A 24,881-nucleotide genomic window follows, 5' to 3' on the forward strand; every position below is an offset into this window, starting at 1 on the left:
TATGTCTGGATGGCGTGTGATGAGAGCTTCGGTTGTATCTGGGTGGAGAATGTGGGCATATATGTACTTGGGTGTGGGTGTGAATGTGTATAACTGGATGGGTTGTGTAAAAGAGAGTTGGGGGCACAGCTGAGTGGGAAGTGTGTGTATGGAGTGTGGGTGCTTGTGGGTGGTGTGGAGGAGATGAGAGCATGGGTGGATCTGGGGAGTGGGGCATGTGCAGAGGTCCACTGGATGGCATGTGTGAGAGTTGGATATGTCCAGGTGGGTTGTGTGTGTGGATGGAGTTATACCTGGGTGGTGCATGTGGCTTTGAGTGGATCTCCATGGTCTATATGGGATGAATCTGGATGATGATGTAGGAGAGGATGGATGTGTCTGGATGGGGCTGTGAGAGTGGGGCTGTATTTGGAGTGTGTGTGTACTGTGAGAGTGGGGCTGTATTTGGAGTGTGTGTGTGTGTGTGTGTATGGGTATGAGAATGATGTGTGTGTCTGTGTGTGTGGATGTATTTGGCTTGGGAATTTGTGAATGTGAGTACTTGGATGGGGTGTGGGTAAGTGTAGTCTCTTTGGAAGGTATGTGTGTCATTGTGGGTGTGTCTTAATACTGTGTGTGAGAGAGAGAGAGATTGTAGGTGCACCTGGTTCGGGTATGAGGGCTCTGAGTTGGGGTGGGGTACAAGTTTGAGTGTATCTGTGTGATGTGAGAGTGTGGGTGTACTGAATTGGGAGTTTGCATAAGTGTGGAGGGCCTGTGCGTGTAAGTGCATTTGAAATGTATGTATATGAGAACGGGTGTATTTAGATGGGATTTGTGTGAGAGGGTGTGGGTGTATCAGTGTTGGGTATATGTTTGAAAGTAGGTGTATTTGAGAAGAATGTGGGCACATCTGAGTTGGAGCATGTGAGAGTGTGGGGTATATCTAAGACCACAAAGACCTATAGGATGTGAGCAGGGCTCAGCCTGTGTCTGAATGTCTACATGGCTATGAATCAGGATGTGTATATATAAATAGGATGTGTCATCTCTGGGTGGTGTGAGAGTGTGTGGGTGTGTGTGTGAGTGTGAGTGAATCTAGGGGGTGTGCATGTGGCTGCATCTGGCCACATGTGTGAGTATGTGGCCATCATGTGAGTATGAGGATAGCATGTGTGAGTATTTGGGTGAGGAATATATCTGAGAATGTGACTGTATCTGTGTGTGAGTGTGCAAGTGGTATATCTGGAGGTTTTGTGTGTTCAATAATGTGGGTGTGTCTGGGTAGGGTGTGTGATTGTGGACATGTGTATGAATGTATATATATTTCCCGGGGCATATATATCTCTGCTGGAATGTCTGTAAATGTGAACATGTCCATGTTTGTTTATGTATGTGACTAGGTGTGTGTGGCCATTTGTACCTGAGTGTATCAGCTGGATTGGGTGTGCACGTGCTTGTGCTAAAGTGGTATGTATCTGTACTTGTGCATGAGGTGAGTGTACTTCTACATATAAGTTGGATCTGCAAGGTCTCTGGAGGCAGCTTTTGTGTTCGAATCCTAGTTCTGCCATTTATTAGCTGTATGGCTTTGGGCAAGTCACCTAAGCTCAACAAAGCCCCAGTGTCTTATCTGTAAAAGTGGGAGTACTATTACCTATCTCATAGGATGAGGATTAGGTGAGTTATATGAAAAGCACTTAGAGGCTGGACGCATTGGCTCACGCCTGTAATCCCAGCACTTTGGGAGGCCGAGGCAGGCGGATCACTTGAGGTCAGGAGTTCGAGACCAGCCTGGCCAATGTGGTAAAACCCTGTCTCTACTAAAAATACAAAAATTAACTGGGCGTGGTGGCACACGCCTGTAATCCCAGCTACTCGGGAGGCTGAGGCAGGAGAATCGCTTGAACCCGGGAGGTGGAGGTTGCAGTGAGCTGAGATCATGCCATTGCACTCCAGCCTAGGCGACAAGAGTGAAACTCCATCTAAAAAAAAAAAAGAAAGAAAGAAAGAAAGAAAGAAAGAAAGAAAGAAAGAAAGAAAGAAAGAAAGAAAGAGAAAGAAAGAAAGAGAAAAAGAAAAAAAAAGTGGCTGGGCACGGTGGCTCACACCTGTAATCCCAGCACGTTGGGAGGCCAAGGTGGGTGGATCACCTGAGGTCGGGAGTTTGAGACCAGCCTGACCAACATGGAGAAACCCCATCTCTACTAAAAAAAAAGAAAAAAGAAAAAACCACACACACACACAAAATTAGCCAGGTGTGGTGGCGCATGCCTGTAATACCAGCTATTCGGAAAGCTGAGGCAGGAGAATCACTTGAACTCAGGAGGTGGAGGTTGCAGTGAGCCAAGATCATGCCATTGCACTCCAGCCTGGGCAACAAGAGTGAAACTCCATCTCAAAAAAGAAAAAAAAAAAAAAAAAGAAAAGAAAAAGAAAGAGAAGGAAAAGAAAGAAAAAAAGAAAAGAAAAGCACTTCGAACAGTGCCTGGCATGTAATGAGTCCTCTGCACCATATAAGCCATTATGTATTACTATAATTATTAGCCATGCCAGTGTGTAATAGTATGTGTCCATCTGCAAGTGTGAATGGGGTTTCTATGTGCATATTTCCCGTTATCTGTGTCTATGTGTCTGTGTGACAGAATGAGCATATCCTGTGTGTATCTGTGTTTGTACATGAAAGTGGGTTTGTACTTCTGTGTATCCCAGTGTGCATACAAAACCACGAACATGTGAGAAAGGAAGCATGTGTCCCGGGCGTGAATGGAGGGGGTTGGCCCCATGTGTGTATTTCCCAGTGCACACACATCTGGGTGTATGAGTGCACATGCCTGTATCTGTGTTAGTGTAGTGTCTGTGAGTGTGGGTGTGACCTGCACTGCTGGTGTGTCTGCACATGTGAGCATGCTTCTATCTGTGTGTGCATGCCAGCGTGTTTTTATCTGCCTATGTAAACAGGTTTGTAGGGGTCAATATGTAAATGTATGTATGTGAATCTCTGTTGCGAGTGCCTATAAATGTCAGAAGGTTGGTATCCAGGTTTATATGTGATGATCCAGGTGCGTGCATGTGTGTGTGTGTGTAAAGGGCTAGTGTGCATCTGAGAGTCTTTCTGTATTTATAAACATCAGTGGCTATGTGGATGTGTATGCTTCAGTCTGCATTGCTCTACATGCCTGCTTGCCTTTGTGTGTGTGTAGCAGTGAGGCTGAGCCATGTGCTTGTATGTGTGAGCAGGTCTGTACTCTGTGTATATGGATGTGTTCCAGGGCAGATTTGTGACAGTGGCTTTGTATAGTAATAGAGCGGGTTTTAATCTCTTAGTGTAAGAACCAGTGGGGTGGCGCATGGGAGGGCCTGGATCTATAGGATATGAGCAGGACTTGACCTATGTTTTCTTATGTCTGTGCATGTAACACTGTATCTGTAAGTGTGTAGGTTCATGTAGTTTGGTTCATGTGTATGTATGTCTGTAAGTGCCTATGTAAATGGTGAACGCATTTCGCCTAGACCTGTATTCCCTTTTTTTTTTTCCGTAGAAGAAAGACTATTAAGAAGGCTTTGAAGTTAAAAAATAAAACTCTCGGCAGGGCGTGGTGGCTCACGCCTGTAATCCCAGCACTTTGGGAGGCCGAGGTGGGCGAATCACGAGGTCAGGAGATCGAGACCATCCTGGCTAACACGGTGAAACCCCCGTCTCTACTAAAAATACAAAAATTTTAGCCAGGCGTGGTGGTGGGCGCCTGTAGTCCCAGCTACTCGGGAGGCTGAGGCAGGAGAATGGTGTGAACCCGGGAGGCGGAGCTTCCAGTGAGCCGAGATCACTCCACTGCACTCCAGCCTGGGCGACAGAGTGAGACTCCATCTCAAAAAATAAAAAATAAAATAAAATAAAAATAAAACTCTCAATACAATTTTTATGTGTGACACAGGGTCTCACTCTGTCGCCCAGGCTGGAGTGCAGTGGCACGATCTCGGCTCACTGCAACCTCTGCCTCCATGCCGGCCATTTAATTTTTGTTAAATAGATTTTTTTTAACCCTTAAATCAGCTCAACAAATATATAATCAGTAATTTAGCTCTGTAAGATTAAAGCTCCATTACTTTATTTTAAATAAAATATGTTTTAGGCCAGGTGTGGTGACTCACACCTGTAATCCTAGCACTTTGGGAGGTCAAGGTGGACAGATTGCTTGAGCCCAGGAGTTTGAGACCAGCCTGGGCAATATGGCAAAACCCCATCTCTACAAAAAATAGAAAAATTAGCCAGGTGTAGTGGTGTGCACCTATAGTCCCAGCTACTCAGGAGGCTGAGGTAGGAGGATCACTTGAGCCCAGGAGTTCGAGGCTGCAGTGAGCCATGAACATGCCACTATACTCCAGCCTGGGTGACAGAGTGAGACCATGTCTCAAAAAAAAAAAAAAAACAAAAAAACCCAGAACCTGTCTCTACAAAAAATAGAAAAATTAGCCGGGCATGGTGGCACATGCCTGTAGTCCCAGCGACTTGGGAGGCTGAGGTGAGAGGATCCTTTGAGCCCAGGAGTTCAAGGCTGCAGTGAACCAAGATCTCGCCATTGCACTCCAGCCTGGGTGACAGAGGGAGACCCTGTCTCAAAAAAAAAATTTTTTAAAAAGTATATATATATACATACACACATACACACACACACACACGTATATAGTGCTTAAAATTTATTCCATAAAGTACATATTTCCCTGTAAACTCCCTACGTATACACAAGAGGTAAAAAGTGAAAAAAAATTTTTTTTGAGACACAACCTTGCTCTTGTCACCCAGGCTGGAGTGCAGCGGCACGATCTTACCTCACTGCAACCTCTGCCTCCCAGGTTCAAGCGATTATCGTGCCTCAACCTCCCGAGTAGCTGGGATTACTGGCATGCTCCAGCACACCCGGCTAATTTTTGTATTTTTAGTAGAGACAGGGTTTTTCCATGTTGGCCAAGCTGGTCTCGAACTCCTGGCCTCAGGTAATTCACCCACCCAGGCCTCCCAAAGTCCTGGGATTACAGGCGTGAGCCACCGCATCCAGCCAAAAAAAATTTTTTTAATAAAAAAAATGACGGCCGGTCGCGGTGGCCCAGTACTTTGGGAGGCTGAGGCAAGTGGATCACCTGAGGTCAGGAGTTTGAGACCAACCTGGCCAACATGGTGAAACCCCATCTCTACAAAAAATACAAAAATTAGCCGGGCATGGTAGTGGGTGCCTGTAATCCCAGCTACTCGGGAGGCTGAGGTAGGAAAATCACTTGAACCCGGGAGGTGGAGGTTGCAGTGAGCAAAGATCGCACCATTGCACTCCAGCCTGGGCAACAAGAGCGAGACTCCGACTCAAAAAAAAAAAAAAAAAAGACAACAGAAACCACAGTGGGAAGGGGATTAATTATTAACAAAAAGTTAGAAATTTCTGATTGGGGTGCCCCTACAGCCCTTCACCCCTGCTCCGCGCCCCCTACCCATCTCTGGCTGTGCATAGCTGATATACAAAATGGTATACGGTTAGCCTCAAAAAGGGAGTAAAAATGTCACCGTCCTCCTCTGGAAGCGTCTGTACAGTCTGAGACTGTAGGCCTGTATTTCTATAGAAAGGCAGTTATATAGTTATATCTGTGTATTGTATGTGTGTGTATCTTTGATCAATTTGCTGGTGTGGGTATCTACATGCATGCCTAGCTGTTTCTGTGCAGTTGAGGGGGCATGTTTGTGTGTCTGTGTATGAGTGTCTCATTGTGCTTATCGGCTGGTCTGAATGTGAGTGCAAATTTGAATTTCCATGTACACATGTCCCCATGTGCACATATCTGTCTCTGTATGTGCTAGTGTTTCTATGTAATGTGACTAGATGTAAATGTATTAGGGCATTCACAACCTGGCACACAGAGAAAGTGAAATATTTTATGGCACACTGGAGTAAACTGAAGAGGGTTAGGGGTACTAGAGTTGGGTGAAAAGGAATTTCTTACATTTTCCTCACATTATACAATTACAGGAAGAAAAATTAAAATGCAGAGTTTTGGGGGAGTTATTAAATATTGAATTTGTGTACAACTTTCAAATGAAATCTTTTCCGTTTTTTTTTTTTATGACACACTTGAGCTCACTTCTAGAAACATGTCTTAGTCTGTTTTGTGCTGCTCTAACAGAATACTTGAGACTGGATAATTTTTAACAAGCAGAGATTTCTTTCTTACAGTTCCGGAGGCTAGGAAGTCCAAGGTTGAGGGGCATGTATCTAGCAAGGGCCTCCTTCCTGCACCATCCCATAGTGGAGGGCAGAAAGGCAAGAGAACACGTTTTTGCATTAGAGAGAGAAGAGGAGAGGAGAGGAGAGGAGAGGAGAGGAGAGGAGAAGAGAGGAGAAGAGAGAAGAGAGAAGAGAGAGAAGAGGGAAGAGGGAAGAGAGAAGAGAGATGAGAGAAGAGAGAGGAGAAGGGAGCCGAACTCATCTATTTATCAGGAACCCTTCCTACGATAGAAACCCACTCCCATGAAAACAGGATTAATCTGTTTATGAGGGCAGAGCCCTCATTACCTCATCACTTCTTAAAGGTCTCACTTCTCAATACTGTTGCATTGGGGATTAGGTTTCCAACACATGAACTTCAGAGGACACTTTCGAGCCATAGCATTCTTCCTTAACTCCCAAAATCCATGTCCTTCTCACGTCTAAAATAGATTCATTCCATCCCAATAGCCCCAAAGTCTTGACTCGTTCCAGCACCAACTCAGAAATCCAAAATCAAGAGTCCCATTTGAATCAGACAGGAGAGACTCCAGGTGCAATTCATCCTGAGGCAAATTTCTCTCCAGATGTTAGCCTGTGAAAATAGCGAATTACGTTCTTCCAAAATACAGTGGTGGGACAGGCATAGGATAGACATTCCCATTCCAAAAGGGAGAAATAGGCAAGAAGAAAGGGGTAACTGGTCCCAAGTAAGTCCAAAATCCAACAGAGAAAACAACATTGTCTTTTGTGTGTGTGTGTGTGAGTTAAGGTCTCCCTCTCTGTCACCCAGGCTGGAGTACAGTGATGTGATCACGGTGTCACAGCTCACTGCAGCCTCAACCTCCTGGGCTCAAGCGATCCTCTCATCTCAGCCCCCAGAGCTTTTGTAGAGATGGGATTTGGCCATGTTGCCCAGGCTGGTCTCGAACTCCTGGGCTCAAGCGATCCACCCACCTCAGCCTCTCAAACTGCTGGGATTACCATGCCCAGCCAACATTAAGTCTTGAAGCTGGAGAATGATCTTTGATTCTGCATCCTGCGTCCTGGGCACACTAGAGCTGGGCTGGGCCCCCAAGGCCTTGAGCAGCCCTGCCCCTATGGCTTTGCTGGGCTCAGTCTACCCAGCAGCTCTCATGGGTTGAAATCTCATGCCTCCAGCCTTCCCAGGCTGGAGTTGCACATTCGTGGTCCTATAGTTCTGTGGTCTTGGACAGCCCCACTCCCACAGTTCCATTAAGTGTTGCCTTAGTGGGGGCCCTCTGCAGTGGCTCCATCCCTATGACAAGTCTCTGTGTGGTTCCCCAAGCTGTCCATGAAATTCTTGGAAATCTAGACGAAGGAAGCCATGGTTCCACAACTCTTGCATTCTGTGTGCCTACAGAATTAGCACCATGTGGACACTACCAAGGTTTACAGGTTATACTTTCTGGAGCAGCAAGTAGAGCTGCACTGAGGCCTGCTTGAGCCACAGCAGGGGCAGCCAAGGGGTGTTGCTTCAGAATTGAAGGAGCAGAGTCCCAAGGTGGCACAGGGCAGCAAATGCTGAAGTCCTAGGGATACCTCTCTAGAAACCTTGCCCTCAAGATCCTAGCTTGCCTCAAAGGCCTCTGAATAGAATCTGGCTTCCTTCTACCCATGTTAGTCTCTTTAGCAGTCTCTTGGTCACACCCTTAGTATTCTCTCCCCAACACGCTTTTGTATTTTTTACATGGTCAGGCTGAGAGTTTTCCAAATCTTTCTGTTCTGCTTCTCTTTTAATTATAAATTCTGTCTTTAAATCATTTTTCTCTCGTTTTGCTGTACATAGCCAAAAGTAGTCATGCAGCATCTCACTTTGCTGCTTAGATTTTTTTTCTGCTATATATGCTGGTTTATGACTCTTAAATTCTGCCTTCCACAAAGTCCTAGGACATGAACACAATTCTGCCAAATCTTCGCACGCATATAACAAAGGTGGCTTTTATTCCAGTTTCTAATACCTTATTTCTCATTTCCATTGGAGACCTCATCAAAATGGCCTTTACTGTCCATATTTCTGATCATGGGATTAGAAATAAAGCTAAGGAGCCTAAATCTCCTTAGGGATTACTTAAGTGGTCATGATCAGAACCACTTGGCGATTACATTTTTAACACATGAGCATCAGAACTGATCATGGCCACTTAAGTAATCCCTGAGGAAGTTTAGCCTTTCCCTATAGCACTTGTCTTCTTCTGAGGCCTCAACCAAAATCACCCTTAACCCCCTATTAATGGCATTACAGGCTTTTTCTAGCCTGCTCTTCCATATTCTTTCAACCTCTACCCATTACCCAGTTTCAAAGCCACTTCCACATTTTCAGACATTATAGTAGCAGCCCTATTCTTGGCACCAATCTTCTTAGTCCATTTTGCGCTACTATAACAGAATATTTGAGACTGGTAATTTGTGAAGAACAGAGATTTTAGGCCAGGCGTGGTGGCTCACGCATGTAATCCCGGCACTTTGGTAGGCTGAGGCAGGAGGATTGCTTGAGGTCAGGAGTTCAAGACTAGCCTGGCCAACATGGTGAAACTGCATCTCTACTAAAAATATAAAAATTAGCTGGGCATCCTGGTGGCAGGTGCCTGTAGTCCCAGCTACTTGGGAGGCTGAGGCACAAAACTCACTTGTACCCAGGAGGCAGAGGTTCCAGCAAGCCTAGATCACGCCACTGCACTCCAGCCTGGGTGACAGAGCGAGACTCTGTCTCAAAAAAAAAAAAAAAAAAAAAAGAGAGAGAGAGAGATTTTATTTTATTTCTTATCATTCTGGAGGCTGGGCTGTCCAAGATCATGTGGCTACATCTGGTGAGAGCCTTCTTGCTACATCATCCCATGGTGGAAGGCAGAAGGGCAAGAGAGCATGTGCACATGACAAAGAGAGAAGGGAAGTGGGTAGAACTCATCCTTTTATCAGGAACCCGTTTCTGTGATAAGCAACCTACTCCTGTAATAACAGCATTCATCCATTTATGAGGGAAGAGTCCTCATAACCTCATTACCTCTTAAAAGTCCCACCTGTCAACACTGTTGCATTGGGGATTAAGTTTTTAATGCATGAACTTTAGGGGACACATTCAAACCATAGCAGACCATAACTTTTAAATTCACTAATGTGAATTTGTAGTGGTCAACATCCATGCCCACTTCTGATCAAGTCATAAGTGGTTTGATTTATTCTATGGTCCTTTGATTCATTTATGGTCATTTTAATCTTGATTTGGCAAATCCACTGATGCTGAGCATAGATCTTCTACATCAAGTTATTGTGTTTCTTGGTGAAAGCTCAAACAAAGGAAATTAAGTAAATAACAATTGGTAGTTTTGACACAGATATAAACTTCTATTGTGGCCTGCCACTTTTTGATCTTGGAAAGCATGTTGTTGAAGGTAAGACACATTCCATGGAGATTGTTCAGACACAATCCGATGTTTGACCTAATGTCCTCAGTAATTAACTTGAATGTATGAAATGTAGCTGCATCATTCTACAGGTCAGCAGAGCTGACCTCAGAAACACAAGCTTTGGGGTCATCAGATAACCCTTTGGTTTCTCAGAAGCCTCAGGTGCAGTTTCTAGTGTTGAATATGGCTGGTGCTTTCACACCATACCCACCTTTCTTAAGAAATGGAACAACTGCTTATTCGTGCCTTCCTTTTCCACCTTCCTTTTATAATTCTCTTGTTCTTGTCATGGCCAGGCAGAAACTAAGGTTTTGTGCTTGAAATAGCTACATGATCTTTTCTATCTTTTGGTAGTCACCATCAACAGGAAATTGCTGGCATAAGTAGGTTGCAGCAAATGGTCAAAGAGTATTTTTTTATTGGGTTAAAACTCGTTTCTCGACAAATAAGCAGAATTTGGATAATTTGTAGTTTTTGAATGTTGTGCTTCAAAGGGAGGATTCTTTTTTAAATCTAGCATCTCTATTTTCTTTCAATCAAATATGAAATTTCATGTAACAAATGCAGGTGCGGTGGCTCATGCCTGTAATCCCAGCACTTTGGGAAGCTGAGGTGGGAGGATTGCTTGAGCCCAGGAGTTTAAGACCAATCTAGGCAACGTGACGAAACCTCATCTCTACCAAAAATACAAAAATTAGCCGGGCACGGTGGCACGTGCCTGTGATCCCAGCTACTCAGGAGGCTGAGGTGGGAGGATTGCTTGAACCTGGGAGGTTGAGGCTGCAGTGAGCCATGATCACCTCACTGCACTCCAGCCTGGGTGACAGAGTGAGACCCTGTTTCCAAAATAGATAGATAAATAAATAAATGCTCACAAATGGAATGCAACAGAAAATTTTCATTTTGTGTATCTTAAAATAATGATGGCTGGGCACAGTGGCTCAAGCCTGTAATCCCAGCACTTTGGGAGGCCGAGACGGGCGGATCACAAGGTCAGGAGATCGAGACCATCTTGGCTAGCACGGTGAAACCCCGTCTCTACTAAAAAATTAAAAAAAAAAAAAAACTAGCCAGGCGAGGTGGTGGGCGCCTGTAGTCCCAGCTACTCGGGAGGCTGAGGCAGGAGAATGGCGTGAACCCGAAAGGCGGAGTTTGCAGTGAGCTGAGATCCGGCCACTGCACTCCAGCCTGGGCAACAGAGCGAGACTCCGTCTCAAAAAAAAAAAAAAAGTGATGAAGCTTTTCCCCTTAGTGAATGCAGACATTGCTCTACTGACCCTAACAAGTCTTCTTTTGCAACACCAAATAAACATCACCCAGGGAACCACACTTGACTTCACATCTCCTAAGTTGAAGTTTTGCTTCGAATCCATAAACTCTGTCAGTACTCTCCACTCTATTCTTTAGTGTCTTTAACATTTTTTATGTAACTTTATTCGTGTGCAAAAAAAAGCCATTTGTTGAAGCCAGTAAACATAAAATCTGTGCCTGAGCTCAGGAGTTCGAAACCAGCCTGGGCAACATGGTGAAACCCCGTCTCTACGAAAAATACAAAAAAATTATCTGGGCATGGCAGTGTGTGCCTGTAGTCCCAGCTACTTGGGAGGCTGAGGCAGGAAAATCGCTTGAACCCTGGAGGCGGAGGTGGCAGTGAGCCGAGATTGCACTACTGCCCTCCAGCCTGGGCAACAAAGCGAGGCTCCAAAAAAAAAAAAAAAAAAAAAAAAAATCTGAAAAATGAGAAGCATTCACAAAGAAATGTTGCCATGTTTCTTTTACCTCACACAATTGTTATTATTATTATTACCAAATCTCTACACACTTAGGTTTAAAACAACACGGAAGAATGTACTGATCCCAATTCCTTACAGAAAGCTGAAAGGCAGTTGGGAAATGTCTTGGATTTAATTACATTCATCTGGCATAATTTACTGTGGAAATGAGACCTACAGACAAACTTACAGGTGAGGGCTCCTCAGTAAATGAATCTCAGCGTTTTCCAAACAAACTGCTGTTGTGAGCAGCAGCATTTGTCCACAGACTTATGCAGTTTCCACAGTATTTCAAAATATTCGTGTATCACTTTGAATATTTCAACCTTAGTTTATGTTGGTGCTTCTTGTACTTCTCTTCAAGTTTCTACCTAGTACTGTAAACTATGCAATGTCAATATCCATAGATGCATGGGTAGAAAATGAAAACCTGGCCCGGCGCGGTGGCTCAAGCCTGTAATCCCAGCACTTTGGGAGGCCGAGGCGGGTGGATCACGAGGTCAGGAGATCGAGACCATCCTGGCTAACACGGTGAAACCCCATCTCTATTAAAAAAAAAAAAAAAATAGCCGGGCGTGGTGGCGGGCGCCTGTAGTCCCCGCTGCTCGGGAGGCTGAGGCAGGAGAATGGCGTGAACCTGGGAGGCTGAGCTTGCAGTGAGCCGAGATCGAACCACTGCACTCCAGCCTGGGCGATGAGCAAGACTCCGTCTCAAAACAAGAAAAAAAAAGAAAAAAAGAAAAGGAAAATGAAAACCTTTCTGATTGAACATCTAAGTTAGTGTCATCTCAATGCCCTTTGACCTGTCACCAGTGTATCTCCTAACAGCAATAATTGAAAATGGCCCCTTTCCTATTCCCTTTACCTCATTGGTCTTAAAAATAGTGTAGATAATTTCCCTGCACACTGCTAACCTGTGAGATTCTACTGGGAGGGGCGTCTTAGCTTTACTTGTTAATCATGAAACCCTGTCACTAGCTGGTTGAGCTCCAGCTAAAAATATTCTAACCCATCTCATAAAGATCCCAGTTTCTCAATTTGCCCTGCGAGATGCTTTAAAAATTCCAAATCTTTCTATTGAAGGGGTCAGCAGACCTCTGTGAGTTCTGAAAACTGATTTTTCTCTGCATTCTTAAGAAAGCAACACTTTGAAACAAAGTCATAAAGCAACTCAATTAAACTATTGTTGGGCTTCATTCATTTATTGACAAATATTTTTGTGTAAAAACAAAAGATAATAAGTATGAAATCCCACCAAGAATCAGATTTGGTTAATTTTTTAGTATCAAATACCAATCACAAGTAAATCATTAAATAAACCAAGAAATGATAAAAATGATATTGTTGTAATCTTTTTAAAAGAGTCCTGACCTTTTAGGAGTAGATACTGAGATACTTAAGGATGAAATGATATAATAGATATGCTTCAGAATACTGGGAGTGAGGGAAGTGGGTAGGGTTATAGGCAGAATGAGACTAGCTATGAGTTGGTGATTGGTGAGTCTGGGCAGTGGATCCACTGAGGTTCATTACAGTATTCTCTCTACTTTTTGTTTTGTCTTGTTTTTTTTGTTTTGTTTTGTTTTTGTTTTTGTTTTTGTTTTGAGACGGAGTCTTGCTCTGTCGCCCAGGCTGGAGTGCAGTGGCACGACCTCGGCTCACTGCAAGCTCCGCTTCTCAGGTTCACGCCATTCTCCTGCCTCAGCCTCCGGAGTAGCTGGGACTACAGGCACCCGCTGCCATGCCTGGCTAATTTTTTTTGTACTTTTAGTAGAGACAGGGTTTCACCATGTTAGCCAGGATGGTCTCGATCTCCTGACCTTGTGATCCGCCCACCTAGGCCTCCCAAAGTGCTAGGATTACAGGTGTGAGCCACCGCGTCCGGCCTTCTCTCTATGTTTTAGTGTTTGAAATGTGCTATAATAAAAAGTTTTTTTATAAAGAAGTAACAATCAGAAAAATAAAATAATACTATTCTCTTTAGAAACACCTAATACTATATAATAGTCCACATAGCAACAATCATACAACACTTCTATTTTTTCTCTGTTTCTTGGTGATGAGACAGCCCTCCTATTTTTGAAGAAGAAAAAAACTTGTGGAAAAATAAGAAGAAAATCAAATTAAAAGAAAAACAGGCGGGGTGCAATGGTTCATGCTTATAATCCCAAGACTTTGGGAGGCTGAGGCAGGAGGACTTCTTGAGCCCAAGAATTTAAGACTAGCCTGGGCAACATAGTAAGACTGCATCTCTACCAAAAAAAACTTAAAAAATTAGCCGGGCATAGTGGCACATCCCTGTAGTCCCAGCTACTCTGAGGCTGAGGTAGGAAGATTGCTTGAGCCTAGGAGGTTGAGGTTCATGCCAATGCACTCCAGCCTGGGTGACAGAGCGAGACCCTAAATAAATAAATAAATAAATAAATAAATAAATTTTCAAAAATGAAGACTAGGCGTGATGGCTCAGGCTTGTAATCCCAGCATCTTGCGGGGCTGAGCCCAGGAGTTTGAGGCTGCAGTGAGCTATGATTGCACCACCACACTCCAGCCTGGGTGACTGAGCGAGACTTTTGTCTTTTTTTTTTTTTTTTTTTTTGAGACAGAGTCTCACTCTGTCACCCAGGCTGGAGTGCAGTGGCATGATCTCAGCTCACTGCAATCTCCACCTCCCAGGTTCAAGCGTTTCTCCTGCCTCAGCCTCTGGAGTAGCTGGAATTACAGGCGTGCACCACCACGCCCAGCTAATTTTTGTATTTTTACTAGAGACAGGGTTTCACCATGTTGGCCAGGCTGGTCTAGAACTCCTGGCCCAAGTGATCCTCCCACCTCGGCCTCCCAAAGTGTTAGGATTACAGGCGTGAGCCACCGTTCCCGACCGACCTTGACTCTTAAAAAAAATTAAAAAAAAAAAAAAACAGGAAAACAAAAACAAACATCGTCCACATAGGTATAGGCCAAACCCCAAAACCTCACTTATGATAAACAAATAGCAAAGTAATAATCGTACTATCTGGAATGTTTCAGTGGGAAGTGATGAAAACAGTTACCACCTCCCTTTGCACATGGTTGCTCTGGAGCCATTCTTACTCTAGCCCTTTGCTGTGGTAGGAGCCTACCAGCTGGGCAGCTCTGATTGTTTGTCCACTTATAAGTGCAAGAGTTAGCTGGTCTCTGCACATGAGCAGGTTTGGCTCTAGGGATATACCTGTTGCAGGATGTGTATATCAGTTAAGTGTATCTGTGCATGAGCAAGTTTATATGTGTACACATATTTGCCCATGTGTACTTGTCTTTGTGTGTCTGTATATGTACAATATGCAATTTTTATCCTTGTGTTTCTTTGCGTATTGCTAAAGTGTATGAGTGTGCCTCTCTGTGTGTGTGTTGGAGCTGTTATAAGTCTGTTCATGGGTGGGAGTGTATATGTGAATGAGTGTGTGTGTGTACATGTACCAGGATATACATATTTGTCTTGGTGAGCACACCTGATCTATGTGAGAGAGTTTGAATCTGTCTCTTTGTGTTAGAGCGTGTGTGTGTATATGTGAGCAGTTTTTTACTTGCCTGCTTTTTTCTCAGTGCATATATATCTGTAGGTCTCTGAGGGGAATTCTATGTACTATACCTGTGTGTGTTTGTGTGTGTGTGTTTGCATACACACACGTGGTAGGGTTCAAGTGTATGTCAGCCTGCTGGCATATGTAAGTAACTTTGAATCTGAGTGTTAATATTGTGACAGTGTTTATATATGTGACAATATCAATATACAACTTTGTGTATATCTGTGTTGTGTCTGAATATGTGAGAGGATTTGAATAATCAGCTATATTGGGTTAATGAGTGTATATATGTCTGTGTTAATGAAAGTATATGTGGGTAAGTTTGCTTGTGTGTACCTATCTGTCAGTGTTTGAGATCTCGTTCATCCATGTATGTGTTAGGGGAGTTATAAAGGTGGTGTTGTGGACCATTGCACGTGTGTGTGTGTGTGAATGAATGGGTATCTGAGTGTGTCTGTGTATGTGAACAATTTTCAGCCGTCTCATATGCAGTGCCCTCTTCTATGTAATGGATATTTTGTAACACCCCTTTACTGTCTGGAAATGAAGTTCTCAGGTAACATAATCTCTCTGCATATGTAATTTTTTCTTTTTTGAGATGGAGTTTCACTCTTGTTGCCCAGGCTGGAGTGCAATGGCACAATCTCAGCTCACTGCAACCTCCGCCTCCCGGGTTCAAGTGATTCTCCTGCCTCAGCCTCCCGAGTAGCTGGGATTACAGGTGCATGCCACCATGCCCAGCTAATTTTGTACTTTTAGTATAGATGGAGTTTCAACATGTTGGCCAGGCTGGTCTCGAACTCCTGACCTCAGGCGATCCGCCCACCTCAGTCTCCCAAAGTGCTGGGATTACTGGTGTGAGCCACCGTGGCCGGCCCTTTGCACATGTAAATTTGAAAAGAAAATCCATATTTTATACAATATCCATTTTGTATTAACTAAAATACAAATAAGAAATAAAAGGAAAATGATTTATAAGAAAATGATTTGTATTTCAATTTGTAAATGCTTGGGCATGACACTCTCCAGGAGATTCAAGGAAGTAATTAGAGGCTCCCAATGTGTGTTTTTGTTTTTTGTTTGTTTGTTTGTTTGTTTGTTTGTTTTTGAGACGGAATCTCGCTCTGTCGCCCAGGCTGGGGTGCAGTGGCCGGATCTCAGCTCACTGCAAGCTCCGCCTCCCGGGTTCACACCATTCTCCTGCCTCAGCCTCCCGAGTAGCTGGGACTACAGGCGCCCGCCACCTCGCCCGGCTAGTTTTTTGTATTTTTTAGTAGAGACAGGGTTTCACCGTGTTAGCCAGGATGGTCTCGATCTCCTGACCTCGTGATCCGCCCGTCTCGGCCTCCCAAAGTGTTTTTTGTTTTTTAAGACGGAGTTTTGCTCTTGTTGCCCAGGCTGGAGTGCAGTGGCGCAATCTCGGCTCACCACAACCTCTGCCTCCCAGGTTCAAGTGATTCTTCTGCCTCAGCCTCCCCAGTTGCTGGGATTACAGGCATGCGCCACCACATCCTGTTAATTTTCTATTTTTTATTTTTATTAGAGACGGGGTTTCTCCATGTTGGTCAGGCTGGTCTCAAACTCCTGGCCTCAGGTGATCCGCCCACCTCGGCCTCCCAGAGTGCTGGGATTACAGGCGTGAGCCACTGTGTCCGGCCCCCAATGTCTTATACTGGGTAAATATGGATTTAGGAGAAGGGGAAACATCAGAGGCAGGACGTGCAGGAAAATGACAGGCACAGGCCTTGGAGGTGAGATTTTCTAAAATAGTCAACAACTCTAAGGAAAGCTCATCCCAAACCAAAGTGCAGCCTCCTCTTTACTTACATGACAGCCACGTTCCTGGATAATTAGGGGTATGTTAAAATCAAGAGAAAAAAATGGTGTTTATCTGTGAAATAGACTCTAGGTTCACTTACTTAAAAGTCCAAAGTCCTAGAGGATGCGGGACATGTTGGCTGCGTGGGACTGTCCCCCATATTACTGGATGGCCAACATCCTCCCCGACTCCTAAATGTCAGAAGGACACCCTACACCCCAGCATTGTGGCCATCAAAAATGCTCCTACACAAATTTCCAAAATGTCCCCTAGAGGGCAGTAACGCCTTTGTTGAGGACGAAGCGCTGGCGCTCGAAGAGGGTACATTGCGTACCTGTGTGAACGCGGCAGAGTACAAGATGTACCTCTGCCTCCGTGTGCGTGTGTGCGTATGTGTGAGTGTGTGTGTTGCATGCGTGCGCACGCGTTCCTCATGCAAGAGCGGGTTGCTGTCTGAGGATGTCCACAGCAGTAGACTGTTTATGGGGGGAGGAGGTGTGCAGGTGTCTGGGCTCGAGCAGGTATGCGCGTGTTCTGTGTTTGCACGCGTCTTGAGCCTCAGCTGGGCCCGGGCTGCGGCTGCCAGTCTGCGGAGGAAGACCCTCTCCTCACTTGTTTGTAACATGTCCCGAGCTTTCCCAGGGTTTTGTTTGTTTGCGGCTATTGTTTCGGGGGATGTGGGAGTTTTTGTTTTATCTTTAGCTTTTGTTTTCACTGAGACTCAGGGCTACGCAGCATTATCCACCTTCTCGGTCTTAGTGTGGCTCTCCGTGTCTCCCTCTCTATCTCCGTCTTTATTTCTGTCTCTGTCTCTTATCTGTCTCCAGCGCCCCTCTCTTATCTCTGCCCCACCCCACCCCATCTCTGTTTTTCTTTCTTTCATGGCATTAGCCCTCTCCCTGCTCTCCTTTTCTCTCTCTTGCGCTCTCTCTCTCTCTCTCTCTGTCTCTATTTCTCTCCCTTCTCTGTCTGGCGTGCTGGTTTCTGTGTGTGTCTCTGTCTCTTTTTTCTCACTCTCATTTTCACCCTTCTTCCCCTTTCTGTCTCTCTCTTCCTCTCTGTAAGGACCCTTTCTCTGTTTCTTTCTCTGTCTCTTTCTCCCTCCTATGTCTCCATCTGTCTCTGTCACACACACCTCTCTCTCCTTCTCTCTCTCTGTATCTCTCTGGCCTTTCTCTTACATTCAGTCTCTCTCTGTCTTTATCCTTTTCCCTCTGCCTCCCCTCCAGGTAAAAGAGAGAGAGAGAGAGAGAGTGTGTGTGTGTGTGTGTGTGTGTGTATGTGTTTACATTCACCCAGCTGTGGGCTGTTCCACAGTCTGAGGGGGCTGTCAGGCCTTGAAGGGCTGAAAGGGAGCCCACCAACCCCATTTCTGCTCAGCCCCTGCCCTAGCACTTTCTAAGGGCTAGTTTGGCCTCCTGCCATGGGCTCTGAGATTTCAGGGTGCCATCAAAAAGCCTGGCTCGGGCACAGTGGCTCACGCCTGTAATCCCAACAATTTGGGAGGCCAAGGCGGGAGAATCATTTGAGGTTATGAGTTGGAGACCAGCCTGGCCAACATGACGAAACCCTGTCTCTACCAAAAATACAAAAATTAGCCAGACGTGGTGGCACGTGTGCTTGTAATTCCGGCTACTTGGGAGGCTGAGGCACGAGAATCACTTGAATCCGGGAGGCGGAAGTTGCAGTGAGCTGAGATTGTGCCACTGTACTCCAGCCTGGGCAACAGAGCAAGACTCTGTCTAAAAAAAAAAAAAAAAAGGCCAGGCCCCAGGTGGCAGGCCAGGCTGGATTGACCTGGAAAACATGCAGAGGGGAGACCTTTCCTGGGAGGGAAGGAATAGGAAGACATCCACTCAAGTTGCACCCCCTAATCCCAGCCCAGCCCCAGCCCAGCCCCAACAATCATCCTGAGCTTCCCCAGTTTCTGCCCAGTTGCCTCACTGCCTTCCCCCTGGGACCTGTGCTGTTACCTAGTCACATCCCCACACTCCCAGAGCTCTCCTCTTTCCCACAGCTTTGCTGCGCTGCTCTCACTGCCAGGTGTACCCCGCAGGCTGCTCTTGTAGCGAATCCTGCCTGGATGTCTCCAGGGCGCCCTCTCTGACCCACAGTCCCAGTCCATTTAATCCCTCAATCAATTCATTTGATATATTGCCACTGAGAGCCTACCATGATGTGCTATGTAGTGTTCTTTCAGAGGAGAGTCAGTGAGTCTTTAACTCCTGCCTTTGTGGAGCTTTCATTCTGATAGGACAAGGCAGGCAATAAACCAAAATTTAAAAGTAAATTATATAGTGTGTTAGAAGAGAGAAATTCTAGGAAGCACAATAGGGAGAGTGGCATGGAGGGGGTATTATCTGACACCTGGATTGCTGCAGGGGCCTCTGAGTAGTCTTCCCTACTTCCATCTGCACCCCACATGACCCCTGCTCTTCACAACAGCAAGCGGGATTCTGTTCCATCCTAGATCATACCACATCTGGCCTCTGCTCAGAAGCCTCCCGTGACTCCCATCTCATTCAGAGGAAAAAGCCCTCGCCACAGCCTCCCCAATCTGACCTCACCACCTTTCTGACCTCACCTGCCACCACATTCCCCTGACTCACTGTGTTCCACCCACAGTGACTTCCTTGCTCTTCCTCAAACATGCCATGTAGAGTCCCACCTCAGGGCCTTTGCTCTGGCCATTCCCCCTGCCTGAACTTCTCTTCCCCCAGATATCCACATGACTCACTCTCTCACCTCCCTTAGGTCTATGCTCAGATGACACCTCCTCCGTGAAACCTCCCCTGTCCACCTCATCTAAAACTGCAGCATCTTCCCCACCCCTAGCACTTCCTATCTTCCTTCCCTCCTTTATGTTTATTCTTAGGAACTTATCATCATCTGACACACTATACTTCACCAGTGTCTCTTCTTTATTATCTAGAATGTCGGTTCCACAAGGGCCAGGATCTTTATCTGTGTTCAATACCTAGAACAGTGCCTGGTACACAGTAGATGCTTGATAAATATTTTTTCAGTGTATGAATGAATATGCACAAGCATACCTACATGTTTATAATCACACATACTTGCCTCCTGACCTAAAATAAAAACCAAAGTCCTCATCGTGGCCCACAGCCCTACACAATCTGGCCCCAAGGCACCTCTGCGACTTCACCTTCCACCACTGTCTCCCTTGTTCTCACCGTTCCTGCCGCACTCGTCTTCCTGCTGTTCCTCAAGCATACTAAACACATTCCCCATCATGAATAAAGAAATCTATTAAGTGAGTGGTACCAGCATTTTATGAACACATGAAAGAGAATAAAAATGAATGGGGTATACTGCATACAGGTTCAGTACTGTTTTGTGAAACTTTTGGTTGTGTGTGTGCGTGTGTGTATGTATGTGTAGTGGGTTGTGATGTAAAATGTATTTTTTTTACTATGGGTGACAGTAAAAAAAAAGTCTGAACACAACCTTAGCGCTTTGCAAAGGGGGAGAAGAGCTGCACCAACATCCCTGCCCCACAGATCCACCAATGGAGGAAACAGGTAACCAAAGACATCCAGAGAAACGCAGCATCCTCACCTAACAAGGAGTGGGTAGGAGCAGGAGTGGTCTAGGGGCAGGGCCTGGCACCAGCCAGGGTATAATTGGGGAGGGCTCGTAGACACACTAACCCTGCCCTTTCTGTTTCTTCCTCATCTTTCCTTTCCATCTGTTTCTCATGGTCTCCTGTCTGTCTCTCTCTCCCCTCTCTTTCTCTCTCCTCGCTCTTTCTCATCCCCTCCATTTCTGTGTCAATCTCAATCCATTTATATCGGTGGCCACTTTTCTCTTTGTTCTATCTCTCTCTCTCTCTTTCCCACTTTGTCTCTGCACGCCTGTGTGTTTTTCTCCCTCTCTGTCTCTCTCTTGCCCTCATCTCTCTGTCTCTCTGTGTCTGTGTCTCCCCCGCTCATTCCCATTTGCAGGTGCAATGTAGCAGGACAACTCATGGAGCCCCCCCGGGCCCATCGAGTACCAGACTGGCTGACCCCGTAGGGTTGGCAGTAGCCCCTGACCCTCAGTATGGCCAACACCACCGGAGAGCCTGAGGAGGTGAGCGGCGCTCTGTCCCCGCCGTCTGCATCGGCTTATGTGAAGCTGGTACTGCTGGGACTGATTATGTGTGTGAGCCTGGCGGGCAACGCCATCTTGTCCCTGCTGGTGCTTAAGGAGCGTGCCCTGCACAAGGCTCCTTACTACTTCCTGCTGGACCTGTGCCTGGCCGATGGCATACGCTCTGCCGTCTGCTTCCCCTTTGTGCTGGCTTCTGTGCGCCACGGCTCTTCATGGACCTTCAGTGCACTCAGCTGCAAGATTGTGGCCTTTATGGCCGTGCTCTTTTGCTTCCATGCGGCCTTCATGCTGTTCTGCATCAGCGTCACCCGCTACATGGCCATCGCCCACCACCGCTTCTACGCCAAGCGCATGACACTCTGGACATGCGCAGCTGTCATCTGCATGGCCTGGACCCTGTCTGTGGCCATGGCCTTCCCACCTGTCTTTGACGTGGGCACCTACAAGTTTATTCGGGAGGAGGACCAGTGCATCTTTGAGCATCGCTACTTCAAGGCCAATGACACGCTGGGCTTCATGCTTATGTTGGCTGTGCTCATGGCAGCTACACATGCTGTCTATGGCAAGCTGCTCCTCTTCGAGTATCGTCACCGCAAGATGAAGCCAGTGCAGATGGTGCCAGCCATCAGCCAGAACTGGACATTCCATGGTCCTGGGGCCACCGGCCAGGCTGCTGCCAACTGGATCGCTGGCTTTGGCCGTGGGCCCATGCCACCAACCCTGCTGGGTATCCGGCAAAATGGGCATGCAGCCAGCCGGCGGCTACTAGGCATGGACGAGGTCAAGGGTGAAAAGCAGCTGGGCCGCATGTTCTACGCGATCACACTGCTCTTTCTGCTCCTCTGGTCACCCTACATCGTGGCCTGCTACTGGCGAGTGTTTGTGAAAGCCTGTGCTGTGCCCCACCGCTACCTGGCTACTGCTGTTTGGATGAGCTTCGCCCAGGCTGCCGTCAACCCGATTGTCTGCTTCCTGCTCAACAAGGACCTCAAGAAGTGCCTGAGGACTCACGCCCCCTGCTGGGGCACAGGAGGTGCCCCGGCTCCCAGAGAACCCTACTGTGTCATGTGAAGCAGGCTGGTAGGCAGACAGGCAGAGAGAAGTTCATGGCCACCGTGATGGGGCCAATAGCAAGGGAGGGGTAGGGGCCCATACAGGAGTCCTCCTTTCTGAGCTCCAGCCCCAGCCCCTCGAACCACCTGTAATCTAGGCACCTTTGCCAACACCTCCCAAGGATGGAGGACTGGGCGAGGGACTGGGAAAGAGGCATATTTAGTTTTGTGGGGCCTATCTCCGCTGCCTCCTTCTCCACTTCTGCAATCTCATTCCCTCTCTCTCTCTCTCTCTGTCTCTCTCTCTTTCTCAGAAGTGACAATTCAGAAAAAGAAAAGAAAACTGAGAATGCAGGTTTTTCTACTAACAGCTGAGGAGACAGGCTTTCTTACTTTAATGTCTCTCCTTCTGACACTGTCCAGAAGGGAGAAATTTGTCCTGTAAAATAGACTTCCAGAGCTCTTTTGCCCCCTCTGCTCCCATGCACCCTCCCCTTCCAAGTCCTTTAGCAAGGCCTGGATGTTTAGGGAGAAAGTGGTCCAAGGCTGCTGACAAGAGGGACCAAAGGGGGTGCTGGGTTCCCAGGGAGCAGGGATGTTTAATTACTATGTCATGTGCAATGTTGTTTTAGGCCAACCCTTGCCCCAAGCCCAGTCTCCTCTCCCTCCCCACCATGTCCAGACCTTCCAAATGGTTCTTGTGCATCTGTTGGAGAAGTCAAGGGAGTAGGGAGAAGGGCCCCAAGGATGGGCCCAGGTTAGGTGAAGAGTAGGATGTGAGCTGAACTCCTCGAATTGAAGAGACCTACACTTGGTCACATTCTCTCACGCTGCCTTCAGGATCCCCAGCCCCCAACTCTTCTTCCTGAGGATGGAAATCCACTCCAGCCCCACTAGGACTGATGTGGGTGCCATACAGACAGGAGCGGCCCACCAGGGAAGTGTAGGGAGGAAGCTGAATATCCCAGAGTAGCTGGACCACAAAGACTTGGGTCAGAGCTGATTTCAACCCCAAAATTGTCTCTTGGGTTCACCCTACTCTTCTGAAAATGAAAATTTGTTTGGGGCCTTGGTAACCGATAGTGGTACAAACTCCAAGGCACTGTGGACTTGAGTCCATTCCTATCTGACCTCTTTTTGTCCCCCTCAAGCCTCAAGGGCCTCAAGCCCCTCCTTAGTAGCCCTTGGCCGACCGGGCCCTGAGCCCCAAACATCCTTTTTCCCAACGACCCTCCTTCCCCTTCCTTCCCCCACCCTTACCTACACCCAAAGTGGAGCAGACTGCAGCCAGATTCTCCAGGTGGGAGATCCAAGCCTCCCTCCCGGGGGGTGGAGTCCACTCTGGGCTTACTTCGAGGCCTGTTCTGTGGATTGGTGAGCCAAGCTGGCACTCCTTGCCCTGGTCTTACCTAGGTTCTCTGTCCCCCTCTCACTTCCTGTGGGGCCAGAATCTGTATTTATCCATCCCCCTTTCCCTTCTTTATAGAAGTCCCTGTCCTAAACTCCCTCCCTACCCCAAGAGAGCCCCAGAACTGGGGAAGCCTGACCCATACAGAATGGGGAGGGCACTCTAGGCAGGAGAGACATTAATGAGCCTGGCTGCGGAGTGGCCCTGGAAAGGCAGGCCAGAATGGCTGAGAGGCCGGGAGTGGGGGAGCCTGTTCTCTCAGCGATAGTGATGGGGGTGCCTTTCCGAGGGGGTGGGGTGGGAAGACCAAGGGGGTGGGGGGTAGATAGGGTACATTCAGGAGGGTTTTCCTCCATTTCTTTTTTCTAACTGCCTGGATTCACCATTGGATTTTGTAAATGGAAAAACTGAAATGAACAATGCTATATTGGATGTTTTCTCTTTCTGACTGTGTGTGTGTGTGTGTGTGTGTGTGTGTGTGTGCATGTGTCCTGTCTGTGTGACCACATGTGGAGAGACATGATTGAGTGATAGTGTGTGTCTGTGTGACTTTGTGTGGGGAGGCACTCCTGAGGAAAACTTGCCCGGTGCACACACGTAAGCAAATGCCTGTATATGGGGACATATACAGCATGTGCATGCATGCACACACACAAACACACACACACACACACACACACCACAGTTGAGAGGAGACAAACTAGAGCATGTGCCCATGGTAGGAAGTAGAGTGGTCAATAGATGGATCTTGGAAACTGTACATAGGTAGGTAGCAAGAGGGTAGATTCCCATCTCACAAGATGGGTCTCCCTTGGCCCAGGCCCTGAGCACTGGAGGGCTGGGGCCGCCAGAGTACTTGAGAACCTCATCTCCTCACAAAGCCTGTAGCTCCATCTCAACCCCGTCTCAGTCTCCTTTCCAAACTCAAACAAGGTGTTCCTAAAATTGGACCACCATGGAGAATGGGGACTGGGAATTGAGGATCAAATACGAGTGAAACTGATGGGATTAGGAAATGCCCCTCACAAAGTAATGGCTTCTGGAAGAACTGCTCAGTCTGGGATGGGAGCCCTTCCTAGGGGCCACTGTATGCAGCTGGGACTTTGGTCAGCTTTGACCAAAGTTAGAGGGAGGGATGTCATGGGGAAAAAAAAAACCCAAGCCCAGGAGTCTACCCAGCCAGCCTGCTCCCTAGACAGTGAATTACTATCTATTTATTCTCTCAGGTGCACAGAATTGAGTTGACCATACTCCTCAGTTCTTGGCACACTGTATCATCATTGGTCCATGTGAGGCCCTTTTATTTTTTTGTCTTCAGTTTTGTCCCCTTCATCACCCATTCCTGATCCCATCCTCCCCACCCGCTACATAGGCACCCACTCTCGTGTATTTAACGTATGTCCTTCCAATCCACCGTTCATGTGTTCATTTACATATGTGTATCTGTGAAAAATGTATGGTATTGCTGTGTGTTTTAATTTACATAAACAGTATTGTACTAT

The 24,881-nt window shown here is 46.7% G+C and overlaps 1 protein-coding gene and 2 long non-coding RNA genes across 5 annotated transcripts in view; 1 reads left to right on the forward strand and 2 right to left on the reverse strand.

Annotated features, from left to right (window-relative positions):
• Positions 1-23,811, forward strand: part of GPR173 (G protein-coupled receptor 173) — a 30,785-nt gene extending 6,974 nt beyond the window's left edge. For 2 of the 3 annotated variants that reach the window (XM_015127437.3, XM_015127438.3), the window contains one exon: positions 20,772-23,811. In XM_015127437.3, coding sequence (XP_014982923.1) covers positions 20,869-21,990 — 1,122 coding nt within the window. In that variant the 5' untranslated portion in view covers positions 20,772-20,868 and the 3' untranslated portion in view covers positions 21,991-23,811. 3 annotated transcript variants of the gene reach the window in all.
• On the reverse strand, positions 477-18,567 carry LOC144338674 (uncharacterized). Its single transcript, XR_013412953.1, has 2 exons — positions 16,622-18,567; positions 477-1,686 (listed from the first exon to the last, which is right to left on the reverse strand). It is a non-coding gene; the product is annotated as an uncharacterized LOC144338674 (long non-coding RNA).
• LOC144338676 (uncharacterized) lies at positions 8,862-13,562 on the reverse strand. The gene is made up of 2 exons (XR_013412955.1): positions 13,248-13,562; positions 8,862-11,857 (listed from the first exon to the last, which is right to left on the reverse strand). It is a non-coding gene; the product is annotated as an uncharacterized LOC144338676 (long non-coding RNA).
• Positions 23,812-24,881: the final 1,070 nt, after the last annotated feature.

Source organism: Macaca mulatta, chromosome X (genome assembly GCF_049350105.2).
Source record: "Macaca mulatta isolate MMU2019108-1 chromosome X, T2T-MMU8v2.0, whole genome shotgun sequence".
In the NCBI taxonomy this organism is placed as follows: Eukaryota; Metazoa; Chordata; class Mammalia; order Primates; family Cercopithecidae; genus Macaca; species Macaca mulatta.